Source organism: Cervus elaphus, chromosome 11 (genome assembly GCF_910594005.1).
Source record: "Cervus elaphus chromosome 11, mCerEla1.1, whole genome shotgun sequence".
Taxonomy (NCBI): domain Eukaryota; kingdom Metazoa; phylum Chordata; class Mammalia; order Artiodactyla; family Cervidae; genus Cervus; species Cervus elaphus.
Window position 1 is genome coordinate 56,035,379 of NC_057825.1, and position 22,146 is coordinate 56,057,524.

At 44.4% G+C, this 22,146-nt stretch overlaps 2 protein-coding genes across 12 annotated transcripts in view; one reads left to right on the plus strand and one right to left on the minus strand.

Moving 5' to 3' along the window:
* The first annotated feature begins 1,916 nt into the window (after window positions 1-1,916).
* Window positions 1,917-8,486, plus strand: MRPL35 (mitochondrial ribosomal protein L35). Its single transcript, XM_043917816.1, has 4 exons — window positions 1,917-2,042; window positions 3,935-4,124; window positions 4,992-5,136; window positions 8,140-8,486. Exons 1-4 carry the CDS (start codon window positions 2,000-2,002, stop codon window positions 8,326-8,328), a joined length of 567 nt encoding a protein of 188 aa, XP_043773751.1. The 5' UTR covers window positions 1,917-1,999; the 3' UTR covers window positions 8,329-8,486.
* Window positions 8,487-11,988: 3,502 nt separating this feature from the next.
* REEP1 (receptor accessory protein 1) overlaps window positions 11,989-22,146 on the minus strand; it is a 129,390-nt gene continuing 119,232 nt past the window's right edge. For 6 of the 11 annotated variants that reach the window (XM_043917806.1, XM_043917810.1, XM_043917807.1 and 3 more), the window contains 3 exons: window positions 17,532-17,683; window positions 16,717-16,820; window positions 11,989-14,999 (listed from right to left, as the gene is read on the minus strand). In XM_043917806.1, the coding sequence (XP_043773741.1) occupies window positions 14,924-14,999; window positions 16,717-16,820; window positions 17,532-17,683 (332 nt within the window). In that variant the 3' untranslated portion in view covers window positions 11,989-14,923. The remainder of the gene's footprint in view (window positions 15,000-16,716; window positions 16,821-17,531; window positions 17,684-22,146) is intronic. The other 5 variants (XM_043917815.1, XM_043917812.1, XM_043917814.1 and 2 more) reach the window with 2 other exon arrangements.

A 22,146-nucleotide genomic window follows, 5' to 3' on the forward strand; every position in this document is an offset into this window, starting at 1 on the left:
GGGGACAACAGAGGATGAGATGGTTGGGTGGCATCACTGACTCAATGGACATGAAATTGAGTAAGCTCCAGTAGTTGGTGATGTACAGGGAAGCCTGACATGCTGCAGTCCATGGGGTCGCAGAGTCGGCCATGACTGAGCAACTGAACTGAACTGAACCAGGGATCTAACCTGTCTTCTGCAGTGGAAACAGATTCTTAACCACTGGACTGATGGGAAAATCCCTATAATTGTTTTGTAATAAAATAGTAAGACCAACGGGCAGAATACTTATCTCCCAACAGGTCTATGTTCTCCTAATCCCTGGAGCCTGTGAATATGTTACCTTACATGGCAAAAAAAGAATTTTGCAGGTGTGATTAAGCTAAGAATCTTCAGATGGGGATTGAGATAATTCTGAAATGTATGTATGGACCAAATGTCCACACAGGGGTCCTTAGGAATGAAAGAGGGAAGCAGGAGGGTGAGTCTGAAAAGGAAGTATGACAATGAAAGCAGAAGTCAGAGTGATGTCGCTTTAAGATGGAAGGAGGCAGTAAGCCTCTAAAACCTGGAAAAGGCAATGAAACAAATTTCTCTAGAACCTCTAGAAGAAACACAGCCCTGGATACCTTGATTTTAGCATTGTGAAACCCATGTTGGACTTCTGACCTACAGAACAGTAAGACAATAAACTTGTGTTGCTTTAATCCACCAAATTTGAGTTAACTTGTTATAACAGCATTAAGAAACTAGTAAAATAAATAGTTTCTGTTTTACTTTCCAATGTAATACATATTAATAGATATAATCCATATAATTATAAGCTCTTTGGGGTCCTCAATTTTTAAGCATGTGAAGAGGTTCTAAGACCGAAAAGTTTGAGAGCCACTGCTCTAAATAAACTCTGTGTGTCTCTCTCTTGGCTCCCTCTCTTTTCACCTTAGCTCCTGGTGTTCTTACCACCAATAGTGACCTTGCTCTTGTTAAAATCCTCACCATTTTTTAAGATCCATATTATATTCCATCTCCTTGTCCCTGATCACCTCAACCAAAAGCCTTCTTTCCTTAACTTTGAATGCCCTGTGAGTCAGTTATCTGCCATGTATTTTTGATCTGTTCTTTAGTAAGTCGTGTCTGACTTTTATGACCCCATGGACTATAGCCTGCCAGGCTCCTCTGTCCATGGGATCCTCCAGGCAAGAATACTGGAGTGGGTGCCATTTCCTTCTCCAGGGGATCTTCCCCACCCAGGGATTGAACCCGTGTCTCCTGCATTGCAGGTAGATTCTTTACCATTGAGCCCCGGGGGGGAAGCCTGTAAATAGTGCCATATATTGTATATGCCTCAAGTATCTTAGACAATGAGGATGGGAGAGAGTTGTTTATTTTCTGTTTGAATGAACCTTTTTTTTTTTTTAATGTGTGATCAATAATTCTCAGGAATAAGATAAGGAATGTAAATTGTTCAGAAAGAGTTGAGATGCTGTTCTACCAAGCGACAGTGCTATTGATTAGAGAAAAAAGAGTGTGTGTGTGTATGATGTCCTCTGGATATTTACATTGTTTTTATTAGAGTTGGAATTCAATTTTTAAAAATTTCTAATAGTGTCTCTACTTCCTATCCCTTTAACCTAACATATACCAGCTTTTGGAGGATACACTGTATTCTCAAATAAATTGAATGAAATGAGCAAAAAGAAAATGTTTCAAATGTGTTGGTACTAAAATACATCATTCAATCAAATGCTCAGTAGGAATTTATTGAGAGCCTGCTTTATGCCAGGCACACACACAACTGAGCGACTGAACTGAACTGAACTGATACTATAGGCACTTGTTTTACAGCGCTGGAGGACAGTCTGGCATATAGAAGACATTGAACAAAGGCAGAGCTGACCGTCCTTTTATTCATTTTTCTAACTCCCTTTCTTGACTCCGCCCAGGTTAGTTTTCCTAAAGTACCTCTAGTCCTGAGGCTTTTAGACCCAACGCGGCTGCCGTACGGCAGCGTTGCAAGATGGCGGTCTCCGTGTTCGCCGGTGCGGTGAGAGCAGGCTCCGGTCAGTGAGAAGCGACGCGCTTGGTTTATGCCTTCATAGAAGCGGGGACTGGCGTGGGATGGAGTGGACGTTTAACGTGGGTGGGGGTTAACAGGAAAGGAAAAAAAAGGAGAGGTGGTCGTTATTGAGGACAGAAGCTTGTTCCGAATTTTCTCCGGAGTGGCCTGTATTCGATATTCGATCTCAGCTCGAGAGAGCCCCGAAATTCTTGGACCCTCACGGACCTGGGGTTTCCCCCGGGTTCCTCTTCCTTACCGGCTCGTAGCCATTCCGCGTTCCCTAGAAAACAATCCCGAAGGACGAGGGTTGTGGTAGGGGGTTGCGAGGAAGACAGAAAAGTTCCACCAAGGCCAGGATCCGTCATTCTCAACCTTTGACCTTGAGGTGTTACTTAATATCTTTGAACTTAAGAGGCTACGACTCTAAAATAGGGCTAACAGCATCCACGGAAAGTTCCTTGTGTACTATCTGGGACGTGGTGTATGTATGAGATTCAGTGAGTGTGCAGGGGATGAGCCTGTTTGGTTCCCTCAGTCCCGCTACAAGGGGTCCTAAGAGAGACAGGAGTGAAGGATTGCCTTCACTCTGAAGACTTTTGCAAAGGTTAGAGATCATTCAGATACGGTTTTAGAGAGTCCCACGGACAAAGGAACCTGGTGGGCTATGGTCCATCCAGTTGTCGAACATTTCCATCATTCTGTGGAGTTTTATCAATATGCACACTCTTTATTATTATTATTTCTAATTTTTATTGGAATATAGTTGATTTACAATGTTGTGTTACTTTCTGCTGTATAGCAAAGTGGATCATACATACACATATACATATATCCACTCTCTTTTAGATTCTTTTCCCATATAGGTCATTACAGAGTATGTAGAGTTCCAGTAGGTCCTTATTAGTTATCTATTATATATATAGTAGTGTGTATATATCAGTCCTAATCTCCTAGTTTATCCTTCTCCCCTGGTAACCATAAGATTGTGTTCTTCATCTGTGACTCTGTTTCTTTTAACGTGCACATTCTTGAGTCCCTCACTAGTGTCAGAATCTGCAAGTGGAGCCCGAGCTCTGTGAGTGATTCTGCTTTGCAGCCGTGGACTCTGAGTCTGGTGATTGTGTGAAAGATTGATAGAGAAGACACCTAGACCCTCCATGATCTGCCTTCTGAGCTGCCACCACTCCTCCATGTTAGGTCTGGTCCCTGCTCCCAACAAGGATTTGTCTCAACTTCCTCACCTTTGCATGTGTTATCCTACCTAGAGTCTGTGCCTCCTCCTCTTGTGGCCTGTTCATTTTCGAGAGGGAAGCTCAAGTACCTCTTATGTTATCTTTATGAATCCTTTTTCTGCTGCTCTGCTGTCTCTCCAAGGAGCTGTGGAGCTTTCATGTCTCTGCCATGCTGTTTCCTCTGTGTGGGAGTTCTGTGTCATCACAGTGTAAGATCTGGTGGTGGGAATTAACTGTACATATACTTTGTCATCTACTGTTGACCATAGAACTAGGACATATCAGACTGGATTGTGGTGGTGGTAGCATAACTCTCTAACTTAAAAAATAATTGACTTGTACACAAATGGGTAATTTTGTAGTGTATAAACTATGTCTCAATAAGGATAAAAAGCTCCACGTGTGAGTCTGATGCTCAGGATCCATTAATTAATTAGAACACTTGGTTGCTTTGATGTTACTTCATTTTAAATATCTGGATGTGTGTGTGTGTGTTTTGGCTGTGCCCCTTGGCTTGCAGGATCTTAGTTTCCCAATCAGGGATTGAACTCAGGCCCCAGCAGTGAAAGCACCAAGTCCCAACAACTGGACTGCCAGGGAATTCCCTGGATGCATATTTTGGAGTGTCATATTAAGTGTATATGCTTTTCTTTCTCTGCAGGAATTTTACGGCCCCTGAACATTTTGGCATCTTCAGCCTATCGAAACTGCACCAAAAATGCCTGTCTTAATTCTGTCCTGTCCTCCCGACATTTCAGTCATATTCAGACACCAGTTGTGTCCTCTGCTCCCAGACTGATCACATCTGTCAGAAACCTGACATGTGGGCAGACTGCCACAGTCCTCAATAGGTTGAGTATTATATTTCAGTAGACATGACTCTTGGACAAAAATTCTAAAATCTTCATGCCTACCACAATATCTTAGGAGTAGATGAGATTCTGTGCCTACCAACAGTTGATTATATAGACTTCGCTTGATAAGATTGGAGAATATGCATGTTAGCAGCGACAACAACCAGGACCCACTTCTGATGTTCTAGATATGGTTTCCTGGGTGGAAGCTGTCAGCCAAAGGAGAAGCTGGATAAAATGCTCAACTTAACAAGGCTGGGCTGCACATGGTGCTCATTCACTCAGCCAAGGTTTAGTTTAAGCACTCCTGGGTGCCAGCACCATACTCGGCAGAAACCATACAAGGATAAAAAAAGTTGAGGCCCTCAAGGAAGGTTTTTTAATTTTTATTTATTTATTTGACTGCATCAGGTCTTAGTTGTATCATGTGGGCTTCTCTGATTGCAGGGTACAGGTTCTAGAGTAGTCTGGCTCAGGAGCTGCCCCATGGCATGTGGGATCTTAGTTCCCCCACCAGGGATCGAATCCACGTCCCCTATATTGGAAGGCGGATTCTTAACCACTTGATCACCAGAGAAGTCCCCCTCAAGCAGTTTATAATCTAGTGGGCAGGTGGGTAAGAAATCAGGTGATTAAGCTATACCTGCATAAATTCTTCTGCAGGGATTAAGGGAGTAGATTATGGAGGGCTTGCAAGTTGATGATAATTGCTATTCTTATGGGTAGCATCATGGATCATTTGAAGTAGCAGTGTATATTGAAAGTCAGCTTTATTCCAGTGGAGTTGCTTCTTTCATTTCTACGAAGTGGATTTTATCCTTTAATGTCTTGCTGCTGAGTTTAAATTTTTTAAATGTGTTTTAGAATGGCCCTCTTGCTCCCAAACGTCCTGAAGCCACCAGTCAGAACTGTAACATACTACAGTTCAAGAAAAGGCAAGAGGAAGACTGTGAAAGCTGTCATCTATAGGTTTCTTCGACTTCATAGTGGCCTGTGGCTAAGGAGGAAGGTGAGTCTTCACACAGTGACTTGTTTAGAAAAGGAGTGTGAGGTTAGATGAAACTGAAGCAAAATTCAGTTAGCCTGTTCCTTGACACATCTTCCCCACATCTTAGCAGTAGCTCTTACAGTGCTGTGCTTGAGTCCCAGCTTTGTGGGCATCTCTTCATGTAAGCGAATCCATGTGAAAAAAACATGTTTTAGCATTCATATAACAAAATATTATTCACAATGGCAGAAGTCTATACTGCAAAACAGGTTCATCTCAGGTCTGTTACACATCTGGCTTACCTAAAGATTACTAGAATCCCTTTGAGGCTCCTGATGTGCAGTATCTTGTAGGGAGGCTCTGTTTAAGCTCCAAGCATTGAAACAGCAGAGGGGACTTCAAGGGCTTAGCCCCATGGCGAGGTTTGGGACTGAAGCACTTCCAGCTGACCTTGGATTAGGTTCTCAAGGTGACTTAATCTTTATGACAGAATAGTAGCCCCTCATAAGCGCCCCCCCTTCTTTTTTTTTAACTTTACAAGTTTTTGTCTGTTGGTGTGTATGACTGGCAACCGTATCAGACAGAACTCTTAGTTCTTAATTCTGACCAGGGACCACAGCCTCTAGAGGAGGACTCTGACAGATTACAGAGTATTCCTGTTCTGTCTTCTCCTGCAGCAACAGGTGGTAAAAGTGAATGTGGGCTTTTTCATTCATGTCCTTAAATATTCATGGAAGCAGAATGGGTAGTAATTAGAAAGCAGCTGAAGACCTGAGTTTTCAAGGACACTTTTGATAACTATTAAAATCCTAATTCCCTTTTACTATTTGGAAGTTAACAAGCAATTCTTTAAAGGTCAAAATTTGTTTCCCTGTGAAAATAAAATAATTGGTAGGATGGTCTCACTATTTGAAGGGTTGAAAGGATTATCTTCTGTCTTACAAACTATCCTAAATTTGTAGACAAATAAGTTGACTGGCACTCTCAGCTCATTTCTCCATTGGAACAATCCTGTGGTAGTTAATTTCTTACACTAGTCAGTAGAAGCTCATGTAATCCGTTAAGTACCTGGACTAAGTAATTAGCAGATAGTTGTGAATTCTGTGCCATTGGAAACATTCCTTCCCCTTTGTTAGTAATTATTTCCAGGTCCACATGTGACCCAAGACAAAACGAAATGGCTGGTCTTCCTTGCGTTCCTTTCCACAATCCCTTTTATTGGGCTCTGAAACCCTCTCACTATTATAAATGACCTGGGCAAGCTCCCCAGTCATAATATCTAGCCCCTGCTCAAGACCGCCCAAAGTATTCCATATACAGAACAGCCTGCTTCATCAAAATCTGATTTTAAGAAGAAAACAAAAAAATCCGGATGGGTTAATTTACACTAATGTATAAAAACATTAGTAGAAACATTTGTATAAATGTTTATATAAGTTAGTATAAATAGTGTAAATATAAAATATAATATATATATTTATATATAAAAAATACAAACATAAAAACACTTGTATAAAAACAACTTATTTTCTGCAGCAGTTTCAGCCACGTGTTCCTAATTAGTCTTTACTCCCTCCTTCCATTTCTGACCCTAGAGACTGTCTAAGAAGTCTCAAGCGCTTTCTCAGTGGCCACATTCCACAGAATAATCTTTGAAGGAGATAATTCTGTTGGTGACGGGCAGGACAGTAAGCTAGCTAGCTAGCTGTCAGATCCACAGGGACCCAGTTTGGCTTGCAAACTAGAAAACCTGTTAAACAGATAGGGGGATTTTGCTTTGAATCTTTCAACTTAAAGTTGTAAGTAATGAGAAGTAACCACCTAATCTCTGGCATTGTAAAGTCAAAACTCTGAAATAATCCTTCCTTCTTTCTAAGCATCACTGTACTCTAGAAGTTGCTAACCACACGATGACACTAAGGCATGTGAAACCCACAGCACCTTCCCGTCAGAGAGCTGTGGTTTTGTTCACTTAGCATGCTGCCCTAAAGGAGCCCTTGGCTCTTACCAATGGCTTGGGTTCTAGTCTCACCTTCCCTGTAAATTACTGTATGATTTTAGCCAAGCATTAACCTGGATGGCACCTAAGGTCTCTTCTACTTTAAATAGGCTATGATTGGGAGTTTCTTGGAGGTCCAGTGCTTAGGACTTCATGTTTTCACTGCCAAGAGCCCAGGTTCAATCCCTGGCTGGGGAATTCTACAAGCCACAAGGCAAAAAAAATAAAAAAGAAAAAAGAAAATAAATAGGCTATGATTATAGTTTTTATATTCAATCTCATTATCTGTTTCTTCAGAAATTCTTCAAAATTAATAATGTATGGATGATATATATGGCAGTTCTGGATTAAACATATGGAGTAACTATTCCTTCAGCACTCTTCCTAATAGTTTTCCTGTAGTCATTATTCCTCAGAAGAGTACTTATTATAGAAACTAGTCCCCATGTGTGAAAAGGATAAATGACATAGTATACTTGAGAACTCTGCTTCTCAGCCCTTGTAATACTTAGCTCCCATAAATGAACATAAGTGTCACCAGTTAGCTAGTACTGCATTATCCTTGACATTTGCAAGAGAGTAGTGTAGCGGTTAAGAACTCTAAATAGTTCTGGGACCTCAGTCTGCTACTTAATTGCTCTAATTGTTTCTCTTTTATCTGTAAAATCAGAATAATAGCACACTGCTGTTCAAGAGATAATAAAGTAATGCATATAAAGTTAGCTGTTAAAATTGTGTATCATTACCCTGTACTTCAGAAGCCACAATTTATTTAGCTTTATTTTCTGTGACTTTAAATAATCTGTTTAAAACCGTTGAAGTTGTTAATATTTGTTTTACAAACTATGCATGCTTTCTCTGCCTACCCTACATTGAGAATTCTATTTTTCTGAAAAAACATACCAGCCCCTATGAAAGTTTAGTCTTTGTTCCCAGTGGGCCTATAAACCATAAGTAGTGAAGATAATCTGTTTTTTTCTATATAATATAATGTTGTAAATGTCTCTGTAATATTATCTTAACAGGCTGGTTATAAGAAAAAATTATGGAAAAAGACGGTTGCAAGAAAAAGACGCTTGAGGGAATTTGTCTTCTGCAGTAAAACCCAGAGTAAGCTCTTAGATAAAATGACAACGTCTTTCTGGAAGAGGCGAAACTGGTATGCTGATGATCCTTATCAGATGTATCACGATCGAACAAACTTGAAAGTATAGATCAGAAGATCTATGATTTCTCAGTTGTTAACTGTGTATTTGTGTGTGTACGGTGTCTTTGCAAAGATGAAGTGGTATCAGACATGATGTAAATTGTACCAACTGATACTTGAAACATGGGGTACCAACATTAAACTTAACAATGTTTTAAAACTTAATGGATTAAACATTCCCAGATTTGTTTGGGGAAATATAAATTTTAAATTATTGACTATTTTTAATAAATGGCAATGACTTAACTAGTTGTTCCAATTAGGCTTATTTAGTTGCAAGGCATCTCCAGTTGGGACAGACATGAAAAGACTGTAAAGCTAACAAGTTAGTTCAAGCAGTGTGACTTTATTTTAAGGACATGTGTCAGAAATGCAGGAATACCTCACACCACCCAGAACTAACCCCCAGGCCTCAGGGAGAGTAGAAATTACAGGGTGATCCTGGGTCCAAGGCACCTCTAGGGGCCCCAGTGGCAGAAACAGTGGCTCTTTAGGCTTGGGTGGTCTGCCATGCATGTGACTAAATTCTTTTTACATCACTGGCTCCATTCTCTCCTCTCCAACTCCTCTGATTCACAGCTGCTGTTTATTCTAGTGTCTGCTGCCTCATAATAATGCTAGCTTGCAGCTTTGAGGTTCTTTTCTACATCATGACCCTCAGCTCCAGTCTCCCGTCTCTAATTACCAAGAGACTCTAATAGGACCAGTTTGTCTTTTTATATTAGGTTTCATCATGGGTCACTGACCAATCAATGTAAGGACTGACTTTTCTTAGGTCAGGAGCCCACACTGGCTTATTTGATTATGCTCGAGGTTCACGTAGAGCCAAAGATAGTTATGTGAGCAGCTTCCCTCAGGTGAGCCTGGGGTAATAACACACACTTAGTATACCACATAAACAGTTATCACTGAGTTTACTGGAACAGGATTTTTTGTTGAGAGAACATAGATGAAATAGCCTTTCAATTTGCCCATTCATGAAATAAAGAGGCTATATAAATGGAGACAAAAACTTAACCAAGAATTAAAAGATACTATATTTCATGAAAGTTAATTTATCCCCTTGAGGTTTCACATTTTTAACTGTGAGGGTAAATGTTTTCCAAAATTTTCCACATTGTAGAATGTAAAGGGGAAAAGATAATTTCAATCATTTTTAGAAATGATACATGATGCATTATTCACTTGAAGAGGACCAGGTAAGCAGCACTGAGGAAAATTCTGTTTTTCAGGATGGTTACAGTCTAGGGCAGTGGTTCTCAGCTCTCCCAGCAGAATCATCTGGGAAGCATGTTGAAACAACAGCATTTTGCCTGGCTGAAAACCGTTATTAAATACGATTATGTTTCAGTTACTGCTTCAGATCCTTTAATAGTTGATGATGATAAGATGTAGTTCAAATAAATTAAAATATAACCAAATTGACATTCTGTGGCATATCAGACTAGGGTTATTGGAGGAATTCCTTGAAACTAGTGTGTTCATTAAAAGGAAAAAGGGTGACAACAGAGTGTTTTAAAACTGCAAGGCCAAATGTGTGTCCGGTTTCACTGGTGGCTCAGCAGTGAAGAATCCACCCACAATGCAAGACACCACCCTGTGACGCAAGAGACACGGGTTTGATCCCTGGGTCAGAAAGATCCTCTGGAGAAGCAAACGGCAGCCCACTGCAGCATTCTTGCCTGGAGAATCCCATGGACAGGGGAGCCTGGTGGGCTGCAGTCCTCGGGATCTCAAGAGTCGGTTACGACTTAGCAACTTCACCATCACCACCACCACCAAGTGTATGTCTATTTATGGGACCAATTGAAAAAGAACAGACATTTGATTTGAGATGAGAATCTCAAGAGCCTGAAGCATGGGATGGCTTTCTGTTCTGATGAGTTTTCATTTCCACCTGCTTCCCATCCCTCACAACAGCTCCCCATCATTTCTCACTGGCCTGGCTCCTTACCTCTTCCGCTCACCCCTGGAAGCGGGATACAGCTGGTGCCCTACAGAGCCTTTCCCATGCCTCTGTGACTTCTTAATGCAGTGTGCACAAACAGGTCTTGGGGACTCAGAGCACCTTGGTTCCCCTCTAGGCCAGTGACAGGAGAGGTAGAGACAAGGATGGGCCCAGCAGCCAGAGATGGACTGAAGTTGAAGGGCTAACTGGATTTAGGAAAAGGAATTTTCACATATATAATTTTTGTTTTGTGGGTAGCATGCTTATCAGACACTAATTTTGTAGTTTGACAACAAGATATCTTATTAAATTAAAGGTCTATATAAGTGACATTCAAGTATATGTAAAAGTGTAATTTATTAAGCACCTAGTATGTCTCAACATGTAGCCACAAAACAGCAAACCCTCCTATCGCCCTTCCAAGAAAGAGGGTGACACTATCCATCCCTAGTTTAGATGTGCAGAAACTGAAATTCACAGAAGGGAAACACATTACCCAAAGTACAGCAAGTGAGTCCCAGAACCCAGGTTGTCTCCTTGGAACCTTGTGTATTTCCAAGTCTTGCAACAACATTGAAAATTCACACTGAAATCCACAAGTGACTGAAATCTAGCACCGTGAATACTAAACACTTCCTCATGATACTGAACCAAGTCAGCTTTTAAATTTGATAACTTTGCTTTTCTGTTACGTTATCTTAACCTGGTTAATCGCATTTCCATTGACCATGGACTTGACTCAGTAAATGAATGAATGAGTGGATTTTCAGCCTTCCTTTGATCTCTTCTGTCCATCTCGGAATCGTCATCTTTACCTGCTGAGCCTATGCTTTACAGTCCTCGTGTCAAATGTTTAGGACTACAAAAGCAAAGAAAAAGCATGTTTCATTGTGATGTTTCTGAGTTTCTAAGTCTTTGTGACCACCCACTGAAGCATATATGTACCCGTTTCTGTCTTAAGGTGAGGGCTGTAGTGGCATTAAGGGACTCCACACCAGCCGGTGCATCTCCTTGTGTGTGCAATGCCCTCTTCTGACCTGCACACGTTCTCCCACATTTGCAGATAAGAGAGCAGGTTCCAAAAAGGAACGTAGCAGACCAAAGGTCTATCTGCACAATTGAAACTGCCTTCCAGCCGAACTGCTCTGCTTTCACAGCTACCTAGTTTCCACTGGTGATCTTTAAAAATGTAAAACAAACATACTGCCAGATGAATGTTTATGTGATCAACTGGTTTTCAAAGCACTGATAGCATTTACTATTTTCTCTCTGCAACAATTCTATGCAGTATGCACAGAGCCCAGACACCAGGCCTGTTAGTGACTGCACATTCAGCTTCTAGTCCTTGCTCATGAATACATTTTTTTTTTTTTTAGATATTTGTTTATTTGTTGGCTGTGGTGAGTCATCATGGCTGCACGCAGGCTTTCTCTGGTTGCAGCGAGCATTCTTTAGTTTCAGTACACAGACTTCTCAGTGCAGTGCTTTTTCTTGAAGAGCACGGGATCTAGGTATGTGGGCTCCAGAGCACAGGCTCAGTAGTTGTGGCACACAGGCTTAGCTGCTCCGCGACATGTGGGATCTTCCTGGATCAGGGATCAAACCAGTGTCCCTTGCATTGCAAAGCAGACTCAACCACTGGATCACCAGGGAAGCCCAAATACATTTTTTTAAAAGGATGTTCTCTTTCTTCATAAGCCCAATATTTACAAAGATATCTTTTAAAAGAAACATGTTAAGACTTTATTCAAGATATAGATCAGGCATTATAACAAAACAGAACTTCAACCTTTGGAATACTGTAATTTTACATCCCTTTGATGCACAGTCCAGTATACTATTTGATTACAGATCGTCCTATAGGATTACAGAGATAAACTAAGGGGGAGTGTGCACAGTCACCGTCCAGAACGCCAGCCTTCTGGTGCCTGCCGTTCACGAATGAAGCACATCCTTTACCATTTCCAGTGCTGTGCAAGATGAACAACTAGGAAGGTACTCAATGGTGGTCGTGGTTGACAAGCACTGTTATCACAGACACACGGACAGTTTACTACAGAGAACACACAATTCAGAGGCCAGCAAAGTGAGCAAGCTATTCACACAAAGCCAGGAGGGATTATGCCTAACTCTCCAGTTTGTAAGTACAACACCCTCTCTCGTCTCCTCAGAAACAGAACAGGTGCTCAAAAGCAAAGAAAAATTTACTATGTGAAAGGTACAGACTTTCCATTAGCATTTTGTAAACAGCCCGTGTCTGTAAATCAGCAAATTAAAAACATTCAGCTTTATCGTCTCGACAGAACTCCACACCACTATGTGTACACTTGGAGGCATTCACATTTTTACGTCAGTCCACACAAATATACAGCTTGTTGGGTAAGTAAACACGTTTTGCCAGAAATACGACAGCTGCTCTCAGTGGTACAGTGAGTGTTTTTAAGAAAGAAACCAACTCCCTAAGCAACACCTGAAGGAAAAATAGTTACATTAAGACAGCAGTTTGGGTACCTTTCTATTTTTTAAAATCTTAAATGAGAAGTAATACAGCTTGTCTGAGAGTAGAGTGCTTCAAACTCGTTTTTGGCATCGTTGAGTGCAAACTTGAGAGCCCATACTTGTTAAAACTCTCCACTGTAAAATGGTGAAAATATAGCTTGTTTACAATAGGATTTTAATCTCTGCTGCTAAAGGCATTTATTATTTTGGCCAGGAAAGAAAAAAAAAGTTGCTAAAAAGCTGCTTAGTAAGCTTTTTTTTTTTTTTTGCATTTGTTTCTGATAATTCTGGGTACTCCCAATAACAGGTAAATACATTTTAAAGCATATATTTTTCCTCTGTCTGAAACTACTCTGTGAGCTTGAAGAAAACAGGTTTTCTGTCTTCACTAACAGATTTAGGTATTGATGGGTATGGGGCACAAACATTAAACAGCCAGCCTCTGTTTGCCCTCCTGAACCCCACATTTGCTTTTAGGTTTATTTTCCTAAATCCTTTTGTAAATTACCAAGTCACCTTCAGAGGCATTATGAGGAAAAGGGATTTAAATTTGCAATCTGCTAACAACTTCAAGTAAAACCCTTTCCGATGTGGCTAAGATCCAGCCAATGTGTCATCAGGAAAGACTGATGTAGGTTTGTGTAGCTCAGTCATGCTACTGTCTCTAACTGGGCCTGCTTATAGCTGACTGACAGTAGGTTCTATGTGGTACGTGACACTAATTCTCTAGTGTTCAGGGCCTATCTATGAACAAACACAATCCAAGTATAATAAGTAACTGGGTCGTGACCACTGCATGCATCACACTGAAAGGAAACATCAATTCTAAGCACAAGTAGACGAGTCCTACATTTAGGCTCGGCGCTCCCAGTGGGGAGCAGCTGCCTCTGACCAAGATGCTACTTCAGCCAGATTCTTCATTTCAGATAAAATTCTCAGTCTAATTAGGGAGTTGCCTCAGACGGCGCTTTGTTCTCTTCCTAAAAGAAGTGGGCCTGTATGAAATACAAGTGCCCGTGAACGTGCCACTTCTCTCTGGCTCACACTCCACACAAGCCAGGAAGCAAACAGAGGGCGCGAGCCACCGCTGCCCGTGGAGCTGAGCAGCAGGTCACATTCGTGAAGATGCACCCTCTACAACCTTCTAGAACCCAGGGTTGGGATCGTTACCCAGATGTCTCAGATGTGCTTCACGGAACATCTGAAACAAAGCGTGGTTCTAGGGTTGGTTTTGTTTGGGTGGATTGGTTCGTTTTTGCCAGTCACAGCGCAGGGTACTATGAAGGAGAAATCAACACTCAATGATTTGTCACAACAATCCCAGGAGTTTACATCCCCGAACATTTCTACCAAAGGTGAGCCAACCTGCCTAAGGCAATGAGAAGTCCCCACCCTGGAAGGACTCAGAAGCTCCTAATCCTGTGCCCATGGGGGAGACAAGCTTCCTGTGACTTTTCCCTTATGCTAGGATGTTCCCCTGACTTCATACCCACCTCTGGTACTGAAATATCATGTCTCCATTCTAAACTTCTCTGGTATACTGACTGAAGAATACGGAGCATCGCCCTACAGGAAAAACGGATGTCCTTGAGGTGTGTTTGGAAGCTTCGTAAGCACATCTGAGACACCCTCCAGAGTTAATCTTTTATGCTTCTGTTTTTGCAGTTTACTTATACATCAGAACCTCTGGCAGCCTTTGCAAGTCCACGGTATCAAGCCAAAAGCCACAAATATGTACATCATAGTCCAAAGTATTAGTATCAAGAACCAAAAAAAAAGAAGTTTTTAAAAAATTGCTTTGTTTGCATATATAGGACTAAAAACAAAGTATGCAACAAATAAGTTACAAATGTACATCTCAGCAGCTTGGTGGGGGGATTCTCTTCTAAAAACACTGCTGTCTGTATGCCAATCCAATGGTGGGAAATGACTAACCTCAGAAGACCTAAGATCACACCCCCCACACACTACCTTTCCTTATCCTCTCCCCAACAAAATAAAAGGAAAGGGGGGGCTCTTAGAGGGGAGAGAGGAAAGGCCACGTCCGAGGCTGTCACAGGGCACACCAGCTTGCGGTTTTCTATGTGGTTAGTGAATAAATAGCTCTTTAAGGCAGAGAAGAAACATTCTGTGGATCCGGTGCTGTTGGCTCATCTCACTCACGTGGTTTCAGTGGCCGAGGATGAGGTACTTTTCTTCCTGAAGCGAGATCGAAGGATTCTAGGCGGTGCCTGGCAGAGAAAACAGAAACAGGACTGACCCCTCCGTTTGGTATAAACACGAATGCGTTTGAGGACAGTACCTGGATGGGTTTGTGTTGGGACTTCAGCTCCTCGGGTCAAATGTCCATGTGTGTGAGCAGGCTGGTGGGACTGGGGACCCCCTTGGGGTCTCCACCACAGCAATCAGAGTGGCCTCCCAAGCATCCCCATAGAGCTGAGCCAGTGGAGGAGCCCAGTGCCCCCGTCTTCATGGTCTCCTAAGTCCCTGCACCTCCCGAGTGCATAGTTGCATGGAAGAATGACACAACTTGTTTCTGCCTTGGGAGCGAAATGATCTTAACAAGTGACTCAGCAGACAGAAAGGCCTCCCCGTCGCTTCCCTGGTCTTTGTTATTTCCTTTGGGAACTGGCCTCGCCTTTCTTGGTACATGCTTAAAATTTCCATCACTGAATTTCCAGTCCTCCTCCCAGATGTGAAATCCTCTCATGCACAAGCAAACCAAACAACACAGGAAACACTGGCTTTAGGCACGAAGAGTTCTACTTCATCTCCCCTACCAATGGCTATCAAGGGACCCCTCCTCCCATGGGACGCAGATCACAGGGGATGCTACTGTCATGATTAAAGAAAAGGGGAATACTTTCTCCTGGCATAGCGCCCTCAAGGGGATTCACCACTGGCCCTAACCTACCCTCAACCCCCATCTGTCCACTTCTCCGTACTCAGCTTCGATTTCTACACTCTCCTTTCACATCTCCATCCCTTCTGACCAGAGGCCTTTTCTCCCTTCTCTGTCTGGTTATTTCTAGTCCTCTTAGGAACAAGCTCCAGAGTCACTCCTGAGACCCACCCCCACGGCCCAGTCACAGCCAGGATCAACTCCTTGGTTCTCACACTGTTTAGCAGATGGCAGGGCATCAGAGACGGATGCCCACGCTCCCACGGGGGAGTCTTCCTCGGCCACACCGTGCCTTCCTGGGGGCAGGAAATGCACCACCATCTCCCAGCAAGGAGCTTCGTGCCCAGTGGGTGCACGGAAGGGAGGTGGGAGGAAAACAAGCACAAACAGAAGGCTCTGGCCTTCCATATACTGAGTCCTCCCACCACACCTGAATGGTGGGAATGTTTACCAGCCACCTCTGGACAGAAGGAGGGAAGAATCAGTGACCTGCCTCGGGCAGTTTAACCAAAAACAGTAAAGCAACGTGGGCAGTTTTAAAAAACAAAACCAGGGACTTTCCTGGCAGTCCAGTGGGTAAGACTTCACCTTCCCATGCAGGGGGAGTGGGTTTGATCCTTGGTCAGGGAGTTAAGATCCTGCATGCCCCGTGGCTGAAAAACCAAAACATAAAGCCACAAAACAGAAGCAATATTGTAAGAAACTGAACAAAGACTTTTAAAATGGTCCACATTAAAAAAAAAAAAAAAAAAGAGGCACAAACCCTCCAGACCTAGAATGGTTCTAGCACCTTGCATGCCCTCCGGGCTGGGTCCCTCTCCCCATCATGGGGCTGGCTGGGCTGTAAAGGACTCCTTGGACAGAGTCCAAACCCAGAATATCTTCTACCAAAACCTCTCAGTTCAAAATGGACCCCTGCGTGCCCCACTTTGGGAAGGAATCTGATGAACACATGCGCTCTGCGGTGGAACAGCTGTGACCCTGGTGGGAACAGGCCACCAGGCCGCTGTGTTGGAGAAGGGCAGCTTGTCCACACACTGCCTCACCTGAGTCTCACAAGGGTCTCTGCACTGAGGGCAGGGGGGCTCCCAACTTGCCTCAGTTGGACTCTCAGGTTGCAGCGTTCAGCAGAAGGGGAAGGAGGGGAGACCTGATGAAACAGAGAGGAAGACTCTGGGGTCCCCCAATTTTGCAGGCCCTGCATCCAAGCCCAAGGCTGTGACCCTTCCCAGAGCAACGACCTGAGGCTCTAGGCTTGGCCTCCTGCTGCCAAAATTCCATCTATGTCTGCACTTGGCTAGAATACGTATATCAAGTGTATTGTTTTGCTCATTTGGCCGTGCCCTTTTAATAACATTTTATGAACATCTACTGGGTTGGCCAACAAGTTCGTCTGGGTGTTTCCAAACTCGACCAAACTTTTTGGCTAACCCAATATTTTGTATCGTCACTATGTTGTGACATGGAGATAGAGAGATGAACAAGGTCTATTTATAAAGACAGGTCGTAAGACATTCTGAATTTTTCTCTCCCCCAAAACACTCATTTGGGTTGCTTTTCATTCACACATCATCTTCAGTTGGTAGCTGGGTGTTTTGTTTGTTATGTTTAATCCCTAGACATGATCTCATTTCCTCTATTCCCAAATAAAAGTGGTAGAGTCTTTTTCACCCCTTGGCAAGTAGCTAGATGCTACCTAGTGGCTGCTCCTGCCTGTTTGATGGAGGGAGGTCTCCCCTCCTCAGGCACTCAGGAGCTGCTGGGTATCCCAAGAGATGCCACTCCCAGGAGCCCCAGATCTCCAGGGCAAAGCCCTCTGTGAAAACACACGCTCCACCCCGCAGCCCCCGATACCGTGTACCTCCAGGGGGAACTCCGTCTTTCGAGGTGCTTTAAACTTGTACATGAAGTCCAGCAGGTCTTCCTCCTCCTCATCAGAAAACGCCAATGGGTTTTGGACCTGGTGGGGCCCCCAGGCCTTTACACCACCCTCATCCACATCGCCCTCAACCACTGAATGGCCATTTACAATCTACGCAGGGGAGACAAAGTACAGCAAGGTGGGATCAGTGAAGAAAGGAGCGAAGACAGGCAGGCCGAGGTTAGGCACGCAGCACGGCAAGCCAGGCCAGTTAGGAGAACCGAGGCCCCGACATCTTCCCGGAACCCTGCAGGGGATCCAGGATCACTGCAACGGTGAGACGCTATGCACAGGAACAAGTGCAGGCTTCAGAATCTACTGACAAGCCACCAGGGGGAGGTGGGGGTCCAGCTGGGGGTACCTCTGTCTTAACAGATGGATCACACCCTACAGCTTAGAGCTGAGAGGCCACACCAGAAGAACACCAGGGGGAAAGAATATCCTCTGGAAAGGATGGTGGCAGTAATTTCAGGAGGGGAGTGACAGTTTTCTGCGTGATACATACAAGTGGATGGTGCCTTAATTATACTTGCATATACAGCTGCGAGCTGTCCTTAACAGAGAGGATGTAAAATGCCAGGAAGCCTTCAGAGAGAACCTTAAGCAATGTAGATTTTTCATTTCAAAGGCCAAGTGCTAGATAGAGAAGCAAAGGAGACCGGTGGAAAGAGAATCTAGCAGCAGTCTTCCCCTCAAAAAGCAGCAGCGGGATTCCTGTTTTGGTCTGCCATGACTAATGCACGTGGAAAACTCCAGAACTTATTTGTGTCACTGTTGCTGTTGTTCACTCAGTCGTGTCTGACTCTTTGTGACCCCGTGGACTGCAGCATGCCAGGCTTTCCTGTCCTTCACCATCTCCTGGAGTTTGCTCAAACTCACATCCATTGAGTCGGTGATGCCATCCCACCATCTCATCCTCTGTCACCCCCTTCTCCTCCCACCTTCAATCTTTCCCAGCATCAGGGTCTTTTCCAATGAATTGGCTCTTCGAATCAGGTGGCCAGAATATTGGAGCTTCAGCTTCACGTCACTGAGTATTTCTGCAACATCGAATGTAGAGCATATTCCATGTCATCTCGCCACGTGAACCTATCTCAGTCGAGATATAAAATACTTCCTGTCCCAATCTATCTGACACTCAGAGACATATCTTCCTAGGCTTCATATATTGTTTTTACCTAGAACCACAGAAGGCAGAGCCAGGGGGCCCTCAGATCACCTGATCTGACCACCTGAGGCCTGCAGACAGAAACCAGAGCTCTTTCTGGGATGCCCTGCTACTTCTCCTAAAAACACGTTCAGCCACCAAATGTGTTCTCCCCATCAAAGGGGGTATGACAGCATCCAGTGTGGACTTCATAAAACTAACAGCGGAAGCCTAGTCTTGAGCCGCTTTCCCAGTCATTGCTGCTATACTCCAAACAAACAGCAGGGGGCAGCATGGGAACACAGTTGTCTTAACCAAGAATCTCAAAGCTGAATTGTAGACTGGGAGTGACCAGCTGAGACAGGATAGAGCCAAGCCTGAGATTGTTAACCCTCCTTTGCATTTTTTGCTCCTGTGCATCCCCCAACCTGTTACCTCTGGGTTTAGGCTCTCTCTGGTCCCTTCCCCTGCCCAAGTCAGCTGCATCGTTAAATGGATAAATGTGAAAACTGGTCAGTCTGGCCCTCCTTGAATGCTCTGGTCTTCCCCAGCCTATCAACTCACCCAAAAGGTCTTGGGATGTGTACCACATGGCTTGTGCCTCGAGCCCTAGTTCTCCTGTCCATCAGTTTCTGCCTCAGCTTCAAAGAAAGTGTCCTGAGCTATGGCTAATCCTCCTTGGTCCCTCTGAGCAGCTGATCCAGGACTGCGCCCACAGTGGCCACCATCCACTAAAAGAGGTGGAGTCCTGACATCATCTCAGAGGGCTCCACCCTTGTCCCAAACAGAACTCAATACCCATCACAAGGACATTCCTCTGAACACCTAACAGGACAACAAAGAGGCGGGCCTGCCTAGGACCGAAAGACCAGGGCAGAAGCAACCTGCTCAGGTCTGCCCCAGCACAAAATCCCCCATCTTGAAAGCAGACTAGGGTTTGAGTCTGTGCTTCTGCCCATGAGGATCCCTCTAAATTCAGGGCCAAGGCTTTCCCTCAACATATCACTCTGGGGTTTAGAAGGCAGCCCAGAGTCACCAAAAGATCCTCAGGCATGGCACAGTTCAGGCTGCTCACCCAGTCCGGACTCACTGGGACTGAGCAGTGAACTCACACACAGTCAGAGTAACAATAATAATAACGACAACAAGTGCCATCTCAAGAAGAAGCAAAATGCTTTGAGTTAGTTCTCCACTGAATCCTTGAGCATGGACTAAATGGTAGAAAAGAAGGGCCACTAGGAGTGACGGATCAAGGGAAGTCCAGAGATCTCGGCAAGAATGGGAAACAAGGTTTCAACTCAGCAGAGGTGGGGAGTGAGGAAGTCAGTGTGGGCAGATTGGGGACCGGGAGTATCCTAATAGAAGACACAGAGAGAACCTGTTGAAAGGAGAAGAATCCTACTGGTCACTGTGTTCGTGGCGAGTTTTCACTGAGAATGTTGTTTGTAATATTCTGCTTGACTCTCGGGACCCAGGAGACGAAACACTGTAGACAAGCTGAGCCTCTGAGTCTCCAGATGTCTTCTGTGCTGTGACAATGAATCTCTTATTTATTTTTGGCTGCGCTGGATCTTTGTTGCTGCACATGGCCTTTCTCCAGTTGCAGCACACGGGCTTCTCATTTCGGTGGTTTCTCTTGTTGCAGATCATGGGCTCTCGGGCATGCGGGCTTCAATAGTTGCAACACATGGGCTCAGTAGTTGCAGGTTCCAGACTCTAGAGCGCAGACTCAGTAGTTGTGGCATACAAGCTTAGCTGTCCCGTGACATGTGGGATCTACCCAGACCAGGGATTGAACCCGTGTCCTCTGCATTAGCAGGCATATCCTTAACCACTGGACCACCAGGGAAGTTGGACAATGAACTGCTTAACTGAATTTCCCTCTTTGCGCTGGCTGCAAGGAAGCCCAGCATCTCAGACTGTCTATGACTTTGTGACAAGCACCTATATTTTTCTTCTCGTTCTGACTCCATCTTACCTGCCTCCTCCCTTCCCCTCCAAGCTTCATTTTTCTTATTTGGTTTGACCTATCATCTGTATTTCCACAAGCAGACTTAAATCCTTTAGGGCACAGGGAGGAGTATCAGTGAAGAAATAAACTCCACGAACATGGTCCCGTCTTTATGGGCAATCAGATGAAAATCAGTGGCTGAGCAGAACTGTGGCACCGGGCCTCCTCAGCGCTCCTCTTGCTGTACATCCAAACAGAATTTGTGATCCACCAGGTCCTCACCCAAAAAGGTGCCTCTGTCTACATCGTAATAATCTGATGGCTCCTGAAGACAACTTGTATGAGGGGAACGTCTCATGCAAGGTCATGGCCACAGCCACCTGCAAACCTCAGGGGATGGCGGCCAAGCCCTTGAGCCCACAGAGCTGACCACGGTGGCCAGGGCTGGGCGGTCTCCAGGAAAAGACAGGGGTCACTCTTATTTTCCTCAGTGGGGGAATGAATGTGTGGCCTTGGCTTACTTTCTGTGTTAGCAAATGTGCGTAGAGCAGGCTGGAAAGTGGCAGCACCTCTTCTCTCTGTGGGGAGTGCAAGGAGGGAGAAACTCCCAGCCCTTCAAGGCTGAGCTGATCCATCTGCAGGAGCCCCAGGCCTCCCCACACCCCTCCCCCAGTGCAGCAAACACTCCAGGTTAGCGAACACTTCCACACAGCACACATTAGTGGGAGCCATTAATCAAAGTCAGCAAACACATTTGAGGAGAGCACGCCTATCTGGACCACTTACATTTGAGTCCCCAACAGCCACCGAAGAGAAAGGAAAGAATATCCTGTTAAGGAAGGACCTTTGGGGATGAAACTCACACATGTGTGTGAGTGTTCATGCACACACACACATACACACACACACACACACACTCACTCACTGCCCACACTCCAAACCTCTGACAGCTCCTGCTACTGAGGGAAGAAACTGCCCCAGGGCCCCTCTCATGAAAAAATGCAATTCTCTCTCTCTTTTAATAGGATAAAAAGGGATGATTCTGCTTTTAAAAATATGTCCCATCTACTTGATTTAAAAAAGGGGGGGGGGGGGGGGGCCCCCCCTCTATGACTTATTTCAAGCAGTGACAGAATTCAGTCTTCAGTTCTATATAACATCAAGGCAGGCAGAGAGAAAAGTGGGGAGAAAGTGCAGTAGGGGTGGGAGACAGAGATAATAATAGAAGTACAGAAAAAGAGAGACAGATGTGCAGGAAACAACAGGAGACAGCTGACAGGCAGGAATGGAGCAGAAAGTTCTCTTGGGACATGAGAGGCATGGATGAAAATCATTTAATCATTTCAGGGGACCAGGAGGGCCCCTCTGACCAGAGCATCTGTGATCTGCAGCATCGGTGCCCCAGCCCCAGATGTGAGACACACCTCCCCCAACACCATCTGCTGACGCTTCACAGC